Source organism: Anomaloglossus baeobatrachus, chromosome 10 (assembly GCF_048569485.1).
Source record: "Anomaloglossus baeobatrachus isolate aAnoBae1 chromosome 10, aAnoBae1.hap1, whole genome shotgun sequence".
Taxonomy (NCBI): domain Eukaryota; kingdom Metazoa; phylum Chordata; class Amphibia; order Anura; family Aromobatidae; genus Anomaloglossus; species Anomaloglossus baeobatrachus.
In genome coordinates this window covers 51,448,472-51,466,485 of record NC_134362.1, presented here as the reverse complement: position 1 = coordinate 51,466,485, position 18,014 = coordinate 51,448,472, and the positions used below count along the sequence as shown (strand labels likewise).

Sequence of the window (18,014 nt, the reverse complement as noted above, 5' to 3'; positions counted from 1 at the left end):
CAATGTTACGCCTGGGGGTCATCGAAAAATCCCGAAGTGAATGGGCTAGTCCGATTGTCCTAATACCAAAACCCGATGGCTCCTTAAGGTTCTGCAATGACTTTAGGGGATTGAACGAAATATCCAAGTTCGATCTCTACCCCATGCCCCGGGTGGATGAGCTGATTGATAGGCTGGGACAGGCGCGATATTTTACCACGCTCGACCTGACCAAGGGGTACTGGCAGGTGCCACTGACGGAGTCCGCCAAGGAGAAAACCGCTTTTGTTACGCCAGAGGGTCTCTTCCACTATGTTGTCTTGCCTTTTGGGTTACATGGCGCTCCGGCCACGTTCCAGAGGTTGATGGACTTAGTGCTGGAACCGCACCAGGCGTATGCATCAGCGTACCTTGATGACATCATTATTTACAGCTCCGAGTGGCAGACCCACTTGGAACAGGTACAAGCGGTGGTGGACGCGCTTCGAACAGCCGGATTGACAGCCAATCCCAAGAAATGTGCGTTGGGACTCACGGAAGCCCGCTACTTGGGCTACGTGATAGGCCAAGGAGTGATTAAGCCCCAAGTTAACAAGGTTGAGGCGATCCAGAAGTGGCCTAGACCCCTGACCACGAAGCAGGTTAGGGCCTTCCTGGGGATCGTGGGATACTACAGGAGGTTTGTAAAGGATTTTGCGGGACTATCAGCCCCCTTGACGGACCTTCTCAAAGGCAAGAAGTCCGTCATGGTGCGCTGGACTCCGCAGGCCGAGGACTCATTCCGGGCACTGAAGGGGGTCCTGTGCGGACAGCCCGTTCTGGTACACCCTGATTTCCGGAAGGAGTTCATAGTACAGACTGACGCCTCAGAGGTCGGCCTGGGGGCAGTGCTGTCTCAGGTGGTTCAGGGGGAGGAACACCCCGTCACCTTCTTAAGTAGGAAGCTCACCCCTCCCGAGCGGAATTATAGCGTAGTGGAGAAGGAGTGCCTGGCGATCAAGTGGGCCTTGGAGTCCCTACGCTATTACCTGCTGGGACGGCAGTTTCGCTTGGTGACGGATCACTCTCCACTGGTCTGGATGAGGTCCGCCAAGGAACGGAATGCCCGGGTTACCCGGTGGTTCCTTTCTCTGCAGAACTTCCAGTTTACGGTTGAACATAGGGCCGGTAGGTTGCAGGGCAACGCCGATGCCTTGTCCCGCGGCCCGTGTTTGATGGCGGGAGTTCAACCCCGCACGCTTGAACTGAGGGGGGGGGTATGTGAGACTGTGACCGGGGTTATCTATGACGGCCGGTATGTCTCGCCCCGGTTGTGCTCACTCCATGATAGAAAGTACATCCACTCTAGGGTTAATGCTGTTTCCTTACAGGCTGAAGGAAGGGTTAAATGCAAACAGGAACAAGGGCAGGTGTGCCGGGTGTGAGGGAGTGAACAGAACTCCCTGAGCTCTCTGCTGGAGAGGCACATGTATATTGGTGTGGACTTTTGTTTGGACATTAAAACCGTGTGCTGTGAAACTTAATGCCTGGATCCCGTGTCTTCTGCTGCGCAGCCGACCGTGCTACCTCACACTGTATAAAAGCCAAGGCAGCCAACGCAGCAGCCATGTTAGAGCAATGTAAGATAAAGTGATTGTTTTGGTCGGGGGAAGCAACTCACAAGGGATATAGGTAACACTTAAAAACTACAACTGATCCTGCTGGTTCCTGTGCAGTCTAGAGATCCCAACCCCGAGGTCCTAGTAGTTCCTACATGCATTAGAATAGCAATGACCACAGACTAAACTTTATCAACTCAGACCTAATCTTCCTGATTGTCTTTCAAGTGCTTCACGTTCATCCTAAAGAACCGGAGGGCAGAGCAGAGTGAAAATTCCTATAGAAGGGATGGTATGCTGAATTAAAAAATGATTCTAGAGTAAGAAACAACAAAATACAACAGAGGGTGAATATAGCTAAAGAATATGCTGCCTACTTAATAATTGCAAACAGAAGATACAGTACAGTACATCACTCATCTCAGTCACGGCAGGATGATGTTACCTCTAACAGTGACACAATCAGTTTGAATCAATGTTCCACCCAAACAGGATGATGTTACCTCTGATAGCGACACCATCAGTTTCAATCAGTGTTCCACCCAGACAGGATGAGGTTACCTCTGACAGGGACACCATCAGTTTGAATCAGTGTTCCACCCAGACAGGATAAGGTTACCTCTGACAGGGACACCGTCAATTTGAATCAGTGTTCCACCCAGACAGGATGATGTTACCTTTAACGGTGACACTGTCAGTTTGAATCAGTGGTCCACCCAGACAGGATGATGTTACTTCTAACAGTGACACCGTCAGTTTGCATCAGTGTTCCACCCAGACAGGATGTTGTTACCTTTAATGGTGACACTGTCAGTTTGAATCAGTGTTCACCCCAGACAGGATGATGTTACCTCTAACAGTGACACTATCAGTTTGAATTAGTGTTCAACCCAGACAAGATGATGTTACCTCTGACAGCGACACCGACAGTTTGAATCAGTGTTCCACCTACGTGATCACAAGTGACTAAGAGGGATAATTTTTGGACCATTTGTTTATTTATTTAAAAAAAAATAAAGTAAAATCTGTCAATGAACTATTACTAAATGGGCTGTTGGTTACTACTGGTTAACGATCTGTTTGTATGGTGAGATTACTTTGACATTATTATGGTGGTGCTGTGTTAAATAGAGATGAGCAGTTCCATCTAGGCTCTGTTCGCCGGCAGCAAACGAGCCTAGCTCCATAGGCTCGATCTTGACCCGAACCCTGGATCCAGTCACTGATTGGCATACAGCCGGCCATAAGCAGATCACAGGGGAGTGTGTGTGGGCTTTTTCAAACGTTTTTTTTTGGTGCACACTACATCCGAGCATGCTGTTGGTACCCACAGTGTGTGACGTTTAAACACTGCACGTGGCTCACTCAGGGCTGAGCACAGCGTTGCTCGCACAAGTTTTGTTCGCACGTAAAGCATCCGATCCCGAACCTTGGTTTTTAAATTTGGGGTTCGGTTGGAAAACCAAACCTCAGGTTTACTTATCTCTAGTGAGACCTCTGTGTTACACACATCTTATAAGGGAATTTGCCGACTTTCCAGTATTGTGATTCATCGCAATTTATTTTTTTTCTTTTTTTTTTAAATATTGAACTTTTGGATTTTAAAAGATTCGATCCATATTCATCGCTTTTTAAAAAAAATTATCGTGAAGAGAGGTGTGAAATATTTTAATTGGAAAATCCCATTATAGACTGCTTCTAAATGTTTTTTTGTTTTTCATATTATATTGTAGCAAAATTATTTTTTTTACATTAGTATTTTTTTCTAACTTGTGTAGCATTTATTAGGCTTTCATTAAACTTAAAGGGTATCCCGTTATTAACTCTCTAAGTAGATGACGAGTTGTGGCTGATTTTCTGAAGTTTGGCAAGGTACCAGCGTCTATTGTTAAGGGAGTTATATTATGCCGATCTCAGAGGGCTCAAGAAGGGCTCAATCATTATCAGAATGTGATTTCCATCATAATGCCAGTGACGCAGGCTTTAATCTCCCAGCTGAGATGGCTTGGAGAAGCTATTATGTAAGTCAAAAGATGGACTTGCTTTTACAATCATGCGCTTAAAAATCACTCTCAGAACTTCCTCACACATTATAATCACTTCATCTTCTGCATGTCTTCACTTATTAATTTGCTTTTATGTCGAGCAAAACTCAGGCACTGCGATTCACACGGGCAATCTAGTGCGCCTGCAAAGAAAACAGATGTAATAAATGGGTAACAGTCTACACTATAAGGATAATCTAAAGAGCTAACACTCTAATGTGATCACAGTGCAGGATATATACATATATATTATATATCTATATATATATATATATATATATATATATACACTCCAATGTGACCACAGTGCAAGATATATATATATATATATATATATATATACATATATATATATATATATATATATATATATATATATATGAAATACTGTCATGTTATGTAATAATATGAGTTCGAAACTACTAAGATTTTTGCTCAATACTCAATTGTATTGGAGGTGTAGATGTATAAAAATATATTACCGATCAATGGCTTAAAATATTAAGAAAAGTTTGTCCTCTTTCAGAAAAGTTTTTCTAAAAAAAATCAAACAAACTGTGCTTTAGTCACCGTGGCCGGACTAGCGCTCAGGCCCGCCGCTGCTCTGCAGTCTGTTGTCCGCAGTACGCAGCCAATCGGTAAGCTAAGTGGCTCTGAACGGCTCATGCCATCTACATCAGCAGAGTGACTGAGCTCAGTGATTGTCTGCAGCGCTGTCGACAGGATGTAATAAACAGACATTGAGAGTTGCGGTGGAGACTAAACGCTGAACCTGCAACAGGTTACTAAAGGACAGTTTGTTGTTTTTTACTACTAAAGTTGACAACCCTTTTAAGAGTGCAGTTAACAGTAGTGATGGGAATTTTTTACTTTACAGTGCTCCTAATTGTTTTTGTTTTCTTCTCTTTTCCAGGAATTTATCCAAATTCATCAGAACTTTCCAAGACTGTTGTGATTTGGAAGACTACGCAACAACATGACGGTCACAACAACCACCACCACCACCGCGGCAGCCGCTTCGGCAGCGGCCACGACGACTGCAACGGCTACCACGGTTGCAATGACTACAGCTACTTTGGACTTACGCGATTGGCTATTTTTGTGTTACGGACTTATTGCATTTTTGACAGAAGTAATAGATAGCACCAATTGTCCCTACGTATGTCGCTGTGACAATGGTTTCATCTACTGTAATGACCGAGGTCTGACTTCTATCCCAGCCGAGATCCCAGATGATGCAACCACCCTCTACCTCCAGAACAATCAGATCAATAATGCTGGAGTTCCACCAGAGCTGAAAACTAAAACCAATGTTAGAGTCATCTATTTGTACGAGAATGACCTAGACGAATTCCCTCTCAACCTCCCCCGTTCGCTTAGAGAACTTCACCTCCAAGATAACAACATACGCAGTGTGACTCGGGATGCACTCTCCCGTATACCACTGATAGAGAAGCTTCACCTAGACGACAATTCTGTGTCTACTGTCAGCATTGAAGATGATGCCTTCTTAGATAGTCGTCAACTTCGCCTACTTTTCCTTTCGCGCAACCATCTCAGCAGCATTCCCAACGGTTTGCCCCATACTTTGGAAGAGCTAAGATTGGATGATAATCGCATTTCTACCATTCCTCTTCATGCTTTCAAGGGACTCAACAGTTTGCGGAGGTTAGTGCTTGATGGCAATCTCCTGGCAAATCAACGCATTGCAGATGACACATTTAGTCGTCTCCAAAATTTGACTGAGCTGTCACTGGTAAGAAATTCATTGGCTGCCCCTCCTGTGAATCTACCAAGTGCTCATCTACAGAAGCTATATTTACAGGATAATGCCATCACGCATATTCCTTATAATACACTGTCCAAGATGAGGCAACTACAGAGACTGGATCTGTCCAACAACAACCTTACTGCACTCCCTCGTGGCCTTTTTGATGACCTAGAGAACCTGAGCCAACTCCTTCTCAGGAATAATCCCTGGTTTTGTGGTTGCAATCTTATTTGGCTTCGGGACTGGGTGAAAGCCAGAGCCACTATCGTCAATGTCCGTGGCTTAATGTGTCAGGGCCCTGAGAAAGTTAGGGGCATGGCCATCAAAGACATCACTCATGAAATGGATGAATGTTTTGAGGGAGGTCCCCAGAGTAATGTAGCATCTGCACGAGCAACTCCAGCAAGCCCTTCAATCACTACCCCTCCTCAAGGATCGCTGTTTACCCTAAAGTCTAAAAGGCCAGGTCTTCGACTACCAGATTCCAATTTGGATTACCCTATGGAAAACGGAGCTGGGACAAAGTCTTTGGTGATTAGTGTCAAACCATTGACAGCTGACAGTATTCGAATCACGTGGAAGTCCTCTGTTTTGGCCAGTTCTTTCCGTCTGAGCTGGTTGAGACTAGGTCATAGCCCAGCTGTTGGCTCTATAACAGAAACCTTGGTGCAAGGAGACAAGACAGATTATTTGTTAACTGCCCTGGAGCCTAGATCGACCTATATTATCTGCATGGTGGCAATGGAAACCGGGAACACGTATCTTACAGATGAGCCACCCGTATGTGCCAAGGCAGAGACGGGGGATGTCTACGGCCCAACTACTACGCTTAACCGAGAACAAAATGCCGATCCTTTAGCTGGCTTACCCTTGGCGGGCATTATTGGTGGGGCTGTCACACTTGTCTTCCTTTTTCTCATCTTAGCATCAATCTGTTGGTATGTCCATCGAGCTGGTCAATTACTAACCCGTGAAAGAGCTTGCAGTCGGGGAAGCCGAAAGAAAGACGATTATATTGAGTCTGGCACCAAGAAAGATAACTCTATATTGGAGATCAGAGGACCAGGGCTCCAAATGCTACCGATAAACCCTCACCGAGCCAAGGAGGAGTATGTGATTCATACCATATTCCCATCCAATGGTACCAGTCTTTACAAAAGTACCCACACGATAGGTTATGGCACTCACAGGGGGTACAGAGATGGTGGTATTCCTGACACAGACTACTCATATACATGATGAACCATTATTATTATATTTTTTGGACTGACCAGCTTCCTACCCATAGTAAAATCTCTGGTTCTCCTGGTGCCCACATGATTCCTAAGAAGTATAGGAGAAAGAATTAGAAATATAAGTAAATTAAGTTATGATACAAATAAGACTGTACGGGATCATTTGTAGGAATGGAAAAAATACCAATATTCGTATCAAAACCTGAGCATAATGAAGAATAAAAAAAAAGACGAGACCCGCCGCAGTCCATATCCTGCAAACTGGAAGGGGCGCGGGAGAACTCACTTACTTTATTACAGAAGTTTAAACCATTTTAGAACAAGGAAATAAATTTAGAGAGATTCGAGCACTTGGATACAATTTACGATATAACTTGACGGTTCCTCTTTCTTTTTACCTTTTGTTAAATTCAGGGTGAAAATGACGACACGGTGCAATGAATATCTGTTTTACATTTCATATGAATATTCCATTTTTTTTGTTTTTTCTCTGCAAGTTTTTTTCTTTGTTTTTTTTACCCTCTTTATGTTTTGGTTTTTTTTACATTTTATTTTATCCAGTGGCAAAATAAGAAAGCAACTAATTGTACAGAGGAAAAAAAAAAATCTTTTTTTTCTAACTGCAAATGTGTTTTCACAGATTTATATTGAGCTTGCATTCATTCCCCCACCCACCCAAAAAAAAAAAAATAATTTTGAACCGAATGATAAAAAACTAGAGAACAATTGAAACGTTGCCTACGATAGACTTTCTATACAATAGACATTTTTTTTCTATTCAGTCTCTGTGGAAACCCTTACTGACACTCAGATCCTTCAGCAGATATCTGTAGCGTGTGATGGTAATATATATATATATATATATACGTGTTCAGTATCCCAAATGTATCTTACACTCCACTACCTGACCGCAAGAATGATGGTGTTGGTTAATTAGGCACAGAATGACAGCCTCATCTACAATATATACTGCTGGCCCCTCTCATCAATCCTGAAAAGAGACAGGTATATTTCAGAAATGTTATCATTTTCTGTTCTACTTGGTAAAATGATCAGATTTTTTTTTAAGTAAAAGCAATGGGCGTTGATAGAAATGATGTATGGTCAATACAGATTGCATAGGGCTGTATACGGTCTGTATGTTACGTTTGATACGGTCGCATAATATCGAATGTTAATTCATAGGATTAATTGTATTTTCTAGGTAGAGGTTGGTGGTAAAATATTTGGCATTTTTATATATTTTATATAAGAAATGCAATATTTCGGACCCTTCCCTTTGCAGCCATAAGGCCAATAAAATTCTATAGGTGGCATCCGGCTAAAAAAAAAACCATTGCAGGTAGATACGGTAGGAAGGTGCCTTATAGCAATGTACCGATATTTTATAACATTATGTTCAAGGCATGCTCGTTATGTCATATATGATAACCACAGACTCCTTAAAGAGATTGTCCAGTAACTAAAAAAAGAAAAGGACAAGGATAGTAACTAAAAAACAAACAAAAAATTACAACTTTGATCTCTGTATTTGTTTACTGTGCTTTAGCGATCATCTGCCACATATCCATGTGATTGCTGCAGCCAATCACTGGCCTCATCAGTCTCATGGTCAGTGATTGGCTGCAGCATTTATAGGAATGTAAACAAAAAAGGGCAAGGATAGTAACAAAAACAAACAAAAATGCATTGCTGATCTGTTACATTTTCCCCCGCTCCAAAGGACCATGACGGTCTCTGTTTACTGTGCTTTAGTGATCATATGCCACATATCCATGTGACTACTGCAGCCAATCACTGGCCTCATCAGTCTCATGATCAGTGATTGGCTGCAGCAGTTATAGGAATGTAAACAAAAAAGGGCAAGGATAGTAACAAAAACAAAAATACAATGCTGATCTTTTACATTTTCCCCCGCTCTAAAGGACCATGACAGTCTCTGTTTACTGTGCTTTAGTGATCATATGCCACATATCCATGTGACTACTGCAGCCAATCACTGGCCTCATCAGTCTCATGGTCAGTGATTGGCTGCAGCAGTTATTGGAATGTAAAAAAAAGGACAGGGATAGTAACAAAAAACAAGCAAACAAAAAAATACAACACTGATCTTTGTCTTTGTTTACTGTGCGTTAGCGATCATATGCCACATATCCATGTGATTACTCTACCAATCACTGGCTTCATCATCTCATGGTCAGTGATTGGCTGCAGCAGTTATAGGAATGTAAAAAAAAAAAGAACAAGGATAGTAACAAAACAAAAAAACAAGCAAAAATCCAATGCTGATCTGTAACATTTTCCCCAAACCAGTGGACTCTGACAGTCTTTGTTTACTTTACTTTAGCGGTCATATGCCACACATTCATGTGACTACTGCAGCCAATCACTAGCCTCATCATCTCATGGTCAGTGATTGGCTGCAGCGGTTATAGGAATGTAAACAAACAAACAAAAAAAAGAGCAAGGATAGTAACAAAAACAAAAATACAATACTGATCTGTTACATTTTCCCCCGCTCCAGTGGACCCTGACCGTCTTTGTTTACTGTGCTTTAGTTATTATATGCCACACATCCATGTGACTACTGCAGCCAATTACTGGCCTCATTTGTCTAATGTTCAATGATTGGCTGCAGCGGTTATAGTAATTGTCAAAAAAAAAAGGACAGGGATAGTAACAAAAAACAAACAAAAAAAAAGTACAATGCTGATCTTTGTCTTTGTTTACTGTGCTTTAACGATCATATGCCACACATCCATGTGATTACTGCAGCCAATCACTGGCCTCATCAGTCTCATGGTCAGTGATTGGCTGCAGCAGTTATAGGAATGTAAAAAAAAAAAAAAAAAAAAAAAAAGAACAAGGATAGTAACAAAACAACAGACAAGCAAAAATACAATGCTGATCTGTTACATTTTCCACAAACCAGTGGACTTTGACAGTCTTTGTTTACTTTACTTTAGCGATCATATGCCACACATCCATGTGACTACTGAAGCCAATCACTGGCCTTATCAGTCTCATGATCAGCGATTGGCTGCAGCGGTTATAGGAATGTAAACAAACAAACAAACAAAAAGGGCAAGGATAGTAACAAAAATACAATTCTGATCTATTATTTTCTCCTGCTCCAGCGGACCCTGACAGTCTTTGTTTACTTTACTTTAGTGATCATATGCCAAACATGCATGTGACTACTACAGCCAATCACTGGCCTCATCAGTCTCGTGGTCAGTGATTGGCTGTAGCAATTATATTAATGTAAAAAAAAAACAAAAAAAAAAAAAAACGGACAATGATAGTAAAAAAAATACAATGCTGATGTGTTACATTTCCTCTGCTCCATGGGACCTTGACAGTCTTTGTTTACTGTGCTTTAGAAATCATATGCCGCACATCCATGTGACTACTACAGCCAATCACTAGCCTGGTCAGTCTCGTGATCATTGATTAGCTGCAGCGGTTATATTAATGTAAAAAAACAACAAAAAATAAAAAGGACAAAGATAGTAACAAAAATACAATGCTGATCTGTTACATTTTCTTTTGCTCCAATGGACCCTGACACTCTTTGTTTTCTGTGCTTTAGAAATCATATGCCACACATCCATGTGACTACTGCAGCCAGTCACTAGCCTGGTCAGTGATTGGCTGCAGCGGTTATATTAATGTAAAAAAAAAAAAAAGGGGATAAGGATAGTAACAAAAAACAAACAAACAACAATACAATTTTACTTATACAATACCTGTAATATCAGACCAACCCTCTGTTTTTGGAAAAAGCAGCCTATTTGTGTAACCTTGAGCCCCCCCTTTTTTAAGGCATGGTTTTCGGATTTTGCTGTCCCATATGTTTCTGTTCTGCGTTCCCGGGACCGTAATCCAATGCATCTAATCCTGTATTTGTCATAAAAGTCGTCAGTAAGCTGACCCCATGTATTACTGGAAAAAGCCAGCACGAGCGAGCCGCAGCGCTGCTACTTGTCTTATTCCGAGCATTCATTTTCTTCTCTCGCTGATTTGTCTTTGTTTGCTGCCGGCTTTATATTAACAAGCAATTTGCAGTTCTCTTCCGCTAGAGAAAACTCTATCTGCAACATGTGGAAGGGAGCTGAAATGTGAAAGTGGAAAACAGCAGAAAAACGATGGGAGGAAATATATTTGGGAGGGTAATGCAGATTTCTCACAGTTCTAACAGGAGAAAGGGGGGTGGGAAGGGACTGATGACAATGTGTAATCTCACAGATGAAGCGCAATGTGTTGGCAGATATTTTATTATGTGTTGTTCTTATCAGAAAAGCGTTCTCATATATAATAATTAGATGACATTTCCCCTGGTAAGTACAGTTCCAGTAGGGATAGAATAGGAAATATTCGGCTGCAGTCGCCAGCCCCCACCACCAGCCACAATGCCCACCCGACCCGGCTAGCACTCCTGTATACACTGTTTTTAGTACCGTATGACGCCATCACATTTATTGATTTTCTTTTTTGGTTTATTCCTAATGAGACGGGATGGCACTGTTTACTGTCACTACAGAGCTACTGTATATGTGTGTGACATCCTAGCTATTAACCGCCGTGTTTCCCCAAAAATAAGACCGGGTCTTATAGTATTTTTGGCTTGAAAAGATGCACTAGGGCTTATATTTATTGGATGTCTTATATTTTTTTTTTATTGGCGTCTGTGATTGAGTCACCTATTGATGCAAAATGAATATTCACCATTCACACATTTGGAGTATGCTTATAATATGAAGCCCTACTCCAGAAATAAGCCCCAGTTGTGGTTCATCATAGTAATAGCCCTGAGATAGGGCTTGTGCAGCCCTTTTAGGATATGTAACTGTTATTGCTGGACATTTATAGTTGTGTGCCCACAATTAAGGCAAAATTAATATTCACCCATTTCCCCGCTCACCCCTCGGTGCTGGTGTCAGTAATGCAGTCAGACTACTGTATTCCTCTCGTGACGACCGCGTCGCAATCCTCAGACTGGCCGATGGCCCTTCTGACCTGAGTGCGTCAATATGTCTTTCTATACACCTGTCATGCTTAGGTCAGGAGAGCCACCGGTCAGTCACAGGGTGCTTTCACACTGCCTTCCTCTCTCAGTTCAGTGGTCCCGTCAGGACTTTCGTCCGAATCCCCCGCAAGATGGGATTCAGTGTATGGGCCGACAGGGTTACAAAGTATTATGGTGCAGATGAAGTCACCTTGTGCCCTGTCGTGCACGATGTTCGGGCGTATAGGCCTATTGGAGATGGACACCCAGATGTAGTAGACTGCGTCTGGGTGTCCGCCTCCAGTAAGCATAAACTCCCAAAAATGGTGCATGACAGAGCCCACGGTGACTCCGTCTGCACCATTATAGTTGATGGCCCCGTCAGTGCTAACGTCCAAATCTAGGTTTGCGGGGTATTCGGACAGAAGCCTCAACAACACCACTGAACGGGTAGAGGAACGCAGTGTGAAAGCGGCCTTAGATTGGCCGGCGGCTCTTCTGACCCAAGAGTGACAGCTGTATAGAAATACATGTTGACAGACTCGGGTCAGAAGGGCCACCGGCCAGTCCGAGTGTTGCGATGTGATCATTGGGTGAGGAATACAGCAGTCTGACTGAATTACTGACACCAGCACCCAGGGGTGGGCGGGGAAAAGGGCGAATATTCATTTTGCATTAATAGCGGGCACACAACTATAAATGTCCAGCAATAACAGATACATATCCTAAAAGGGCTGCACAAGCCCTATCTCAGGATACTATTACTATGATAAAGCACAACTAGGGATTATTTTTGGAGTAGGGCTTCATATTATAAGCATACTCCAAAAAGACTGAAAAATCCTGCTAGGGCTTATTTTCGAGTTAAGTCTTATTTTCTGGGAAACATGGTAGATCACAGCCATTAATGCTGAAAATGGCCGGATGCATAGGGACATAGTTGAGCCTAGTACTGGTTTAGGTAGGAAAAAACCATGCAATACAGATAGGTGTGGCACTGCGGTGTAGGAGGGATACTGGGTATATATGTAGCAGTTCAGAGGCAAGGGGTGAATGAATACCTAACTTCTTAAGATATCTGTATATCATTGTTATTCTCTTTTTTGTTACCGAGTTCTAAAAATGTGTGTACTTTCAGACACCACTAGGGGGGGCTGTATTAAAGGGAATCTGTCAGCAGATATTTTTTTTTACTATGTAATCTGAGAGCAGCATGGTGTAGGGGCTTAGACCCTGATTCCAGTGATGTGTCATTTACTGGACTGCTTCGTGCAGTTTTGATAAAATCAATGTTTTCTCTGTTGTAGATGTAGCAGTGCTCAGAATGCTGAGCTGTGTATAACCTCGTGCACACCACTGATTAGCAACCTCCTGTATACAAATGCTGTCAATCAGTGGTGGGGGTGGGGTTACACGAATTAGCCAAATTGGCGTGCACAAGACATCTAGTTCTCTATTGATAATCTCCTGCTGATAAAACACTGATTGTATTGAAACTACAGCAATGTGTTGAGCAATCTCTGGACATCTCTGGAATCAGGGTCTCTGTCCCTACATTATGTTGCTCTCAGATTACATAAAAACCTGCTGACACATTCCTTTTAACAATATGGATCCTGCTGTAAAACTTTCTTTAGTGTCATCTACTGGCAACCCGAACTTTAACACTAGAACTACTGAGGTAGTCATTTTGACTACTTTGCACTATGTATTTCTATATAGGTGTCACGAGTCCAGTAGTTCTAGTGTTAAAGGGGTTATTTAGCATTATAAAGAGGACTTAAGGCGTGCCATAAATATGTATTTTTTTACCAGATGCAAATACCGCTCTTCTTCTGAATGGGGTGTTGTTTTTCTTTTGCTCCTGCTCATCTCCATTCCTGAGCATACTCTTGAACAAGATTCCCATGGAGAACAGCGGAAGACCACGCCTACTTGGCTAAAAAAGACTAGATTTTTAGATATTAAAGTAGGGACTATATCTCAAGAACAGAAAGGCTCAGAAACAAAAGAAAAACAACGTCCGCTTCAGGAGAACGGCGGCGTTTAACACGGCAAGGGACAGGTTTTCTATAAAGACTATAAATAGTAATGTGTGATGGGGTGACATTACAATGACAGCTGATCCGCGGGGCCGCAGTAACAGGCACACATCACCATATGCATAGAAATGACAAGCGCTTTCATTGTGGCACCGGTAGCGGGAGAGAATGACGTTATATGATATATCCAGCACCGCTAGTGTATCCGCAGAGGGGACAGACGCAGAAAGTGGCTCTTGTGGAAAGGCAGATTTGGTATTTAGAGAAGGCAGAAGCAGAAAGAAAGAAGTCGCCATATAAAATCTGCATGTGCAAGAACAAAAGACGTTTATTAGCGGTGCAAATGTGGAGATGTATGTCTTGTGACATTTTCCTTGATTATCCGGCATTCGAGCACGTGTATGTCACACTCATCGGCAAATGAGAGGCGATCATGAAAAATGCATGAAACTTTACAGGATTGCGGGTTATCAAAGGTTGCAATTTATTTCTTCGTTTTCAAGGATTTGGATCAAATCACACATGAAGTGATATTTACACCAGACACATGATTAGAAAATAGCCAATCTGTATTCATTGCGTGTAGGAGTATTCATCAAGACGTACCAACTGGGAATGAATGGGCAGTATATAAGGAACAGGGGAACTAAGTCTTTTCTATTCCCATTAGTTACATGTTGTATAACGACTATTCGTTTTAGAAACCCTGAGCAGAAATTAAAGAGAACCTGTCACTTTCCATTTGTTTAAATTATGTAATATACATTATTAAATAATTTAATTGCTAATTTGTTCTCTTTCTCCATAATAGAGGGGGTCTCATATACTGGAGACCTCTTGTAAGCCCCCCCCAATGGCTTTAGCCTTTATCGAACGGTAAGGCTGTGTGCCCATGATCAGGGTCACAGCATTTTGGACTGAAACGCTGTGTTGTACAGGACAAGCACAGTGCATGGGATTTATAGAAATCTCCTGGCCACTGTGCTTGTTTTTCCTGCAGCGTAAATGGACCAGCTTCCCGAGCCACAGTATGTCAGTTTATGCTGTGGAGACAAGAGTGGGGGAGAACAGAGCGAAAGTCAGCAGCTGCCCAAACCCTGATTGTGGGCACAGGCCACTGTGGTCTCCTGTGGAGAACACTTGCGGGCCCGCAGGACTGGAGAGACTATGTCCAGGACGCAGCATGTCCAGATCGTGGGCATGGGCCGCTACAGTCTCCTGCAGAGAACACTCGCGGCCCTGCAGGACAGGATACACTGTGTCCAGGACACAGCATGTGCGGATTGTGGGCACGGGCCGCTACAGTCTCCTGCAGAGATCACTCACAGCCCCACAGGACAGGATACACTGTGTCCAGGACAAAGCATGTCCAAATTGTGGGCATGGGTCACTGCGGTCTCCTGCGGAGAACTCTCACATCTCCGCAAGAGGAGACACGCTGTGCCTAGGACTCGGCATGTGCGGATTGTGCACACTGCCGCTGCGGTCTCCTGCAGAGAAGACTTGTGGCCCCACAGGACAGGATACACTGTGTCCAGGACAAAGCATGTCCGGATCGTGGGCATGGGCCACTGTGGTCTCCTACGGAAAACACTCGCGCCCCGCAGGACAGGATACAATGTGTCCAGGACACAGCATATCCGGATTGTGTGCACAAGCCACTGCAGTCTCCTGCGGAGATCACTTGCAGCCCCGCAGGACAGGATACAATGTGTCTAGGATGCAACATGTCTGGATTGTGGGCACGGGCCGCTGCAGTCTCCTGCAGAGAACACTCGTGGCCCCGCAGGACAGGATACACTGTGTCCAAGACAAAGCATGTCCGGATCGTGGGCATGGGCCACTGTGGTCTCCTGCGGAAAACACTCGCACCCCCACAGGACAGGATACACTGTGTCCAGGACGCAGCATATCCGGATTGTGGACAAGAGCGGATGCGGTCTCCTGCGGAGAACACTCGCATCTCTGCAACAGAAGATACGCTGCGTCCAGAACTCGGCATGTATAAATTGTGGGCACGGGCCGCTGCGGTCTCCTGCAGAGAACACTCGTGGCCCCGCAGGACAAGATACACTGTGTCCAGGACGCAGCATGTCCGGAACGTGGGCATCCACCATAATGCCTACGAATGCACTAGAGAAGAATCTGGGTCTCCTATATTGTACACAATGACACTCTTTATTTTTATTTTTATTTTTTTGCCAAGGGCAACAAACTAACATCTGTTAAATAAAATGTGTTCTAAATCTTAGAAGATTCCGGGGATCTTTATCATTTATGGTACTAGGGAGTTATCCACGCATCCAAATTTGTCATTTTGTTAATTTTCCACCACGGTCGTGCGGCACAAACCTGGCATATTGTATAGATGCTCTAAAGAAGGTAACTCACACAGTTAATGAATGGCATTAATTAGTAATAAATGAAAACTGTAAATTATAGGGCCAGTAAAAAAAATTCTAAAAAATGCATAGGGCATTAATGACTCCCATAAAGGTTTGCCAACTGTGCGAGAATAATCATTTATTGCGCCTCATTTAATAGTAATAGATTTAGATCATTTAAAGACTTATTCCAGACCATTGTGTACGTTTATTAGAAGGATGTCCGACTTTTTCAGAGCATTTTGAGTTACCTTTGTAGAAAAGAAGTGGGCTTTACAGGCAACACCTCCCCCCCAAACTAAACATTGGCCTAAAGTTGACTGATCCCTATGGCATCGGTGGAATCATCTGACGTCTAACATTGTCTATGGTCTGTTTGAATATTAAAGCCTTATTTTTTAATCTTCAGATAAGACACCGCCACAGGAATTTGGCAGTGGCTTTCTCCATCCTTTTTAAAGACACGTAGACGTCCGGCTGAGCCGAGCATTAATGTGTATGGAGCAGGGAAAGGTGACACCTAAATAAGCACTTGACTATTGTATGCTGCTAGCTGGCTTTAAAGAGATCATGTCACCCCAGAAAATGCTATTTACCTGTAGATGAAGGGTTAATCTGCAGGAAATTTGCGTTAATAATAACCAAAAATTAATGTAGCACAAAAATATTAAAAACCAGGTCAGAATCTTAAATGCAAAGTGGTTCTGTTTCTCCCTAATAAATTGTGGAATACTCCTTTAAATATGTAGCATCAAAGAAAGTGGAGGTAAAAAAATAGTCCATTAATTAGATAAAACAAAAATATTTATTTAAAGCGAATTAAAAAATAGCACAGACAAATATATACAATTATTGATCAAAAAAGGAGGAAATAAATAAAAAAAAAAAAAAAGGGGGGGAGGAAAAATCCCTAATATAAGTGTAAGAAAGTAACAGACGTCAAGCACTGGGATACAAAACATGTACCATAATGAAAAAGAGTTGTTTAGAAATGAAGTGTCTAAGTGCTAGCCACTAATAAAGGAGTATAGACCACTAACCAGCTAATACATTTTACATGTAGTGAGCCCAACGGTGCCTAGATAAGGTGCATAGCTTACCTGTAATTAGACACGCGTAGGGATATCCTCTTGATGCAAGTTTCGCCTTAATTGCTTTCTCAAGAGGAAGCATATACACTTCCCCTTGAGAAAGCAATTAAGGTGAAACGCTCTTAATTCTGACATTTAAGGGAACCTGTCATCAAATCATCTGTGGGGCGGTGCGATCCGGTCCGATGGGCGTCACTGATCTTGACACAGCACTTCCTTAATCTTTGCAATTGCTGTCCTTCCTGCTTTGTGTGGATGACGCGTCCTATGTCATCTACACAGTGTCCTCTGTTGCTCTCCTGCACTGCGCACTTCTGTTTGCCATGCTGAGCGCAGAGCGAAGTACTGTAATGCACAGGTGCAGGAAAGATCAAAGAACTCCCACGCATGCACACTACAATTTTTTGCTCTGCCCTCAATGACAGAGAGAGGTGTGCGTGCGCAGGAGCAGAATGGAGGACATTATGTGGATGACGTAGAACACGTCATTCACATAAAGCAAGGAGGATGGCTATCGCAAGGATAGAGGAGGTGTCAGACCCGAGACTAGCGACGCTCATCAGACCGGAATGTATCGGATGGCCCCACACATGAGTGGGTGATAGGTTCTCCTTAATGTCAGATTTCAGAGTGTTTCGCCTTAATTGCTTTCTCAAGGGGAAGTGTGTGTCAGACCGGAGACCAGCGACGCGCATCAGACCAGAATGTATCGGACGGCCCCACACATGAGTAGGTGACAGGTTCTTCTTAATGTCAGATTTCAGAGCGTTTCACCTTAATTGCTTTCTCAAGGGGAAGTGTGTGTCAGACCCGAAACCAGCGACGCGTATCAGACCAGAATGTATCAGACGGCCCCACACG

The 18,014-nt window shown here is 43.0% G+C and overlaps 2 protein-coding genes across 4 annotated transcripts in view; one reads left to right on the top strand and one right to left on the bottom strand.

The window, feature by feature from the left end:
• Window positions 1–7,722, top strand: part of FLRT1 (fibronectin leucine rich transmembrane protein 1) — a 293,497-nt gene extending 285,775 nt beyond the window's left edge. For both annotated transcript variants that reach the window (XM_075326646.1, XM_075326647.1), the window contains one exon: window positions 4,536–7,722. In XM_075326646.1, coding sequence (XP_075182761.1) covers window positions 4,599–6,632 — 2,034 coding nt within the window. In that variant the 5' untranslated portion in view covers window positions 4,536–4,598 and the 3' untranslated portion in view covers window positions 6,633–7,722. The remainder of the gene's footprint in view (window positions 1–4,535) is intronic.
• The window catches only part of MACROD1 (mono-ADP ribosylhydrolase 1), a 1,024,390-nt gene that overhangs the window by 489,078 nt on the left and 517,298 nt on the right, over window positions 1–18,014 (bottom strand). The window lies entirely within an intron of this gene.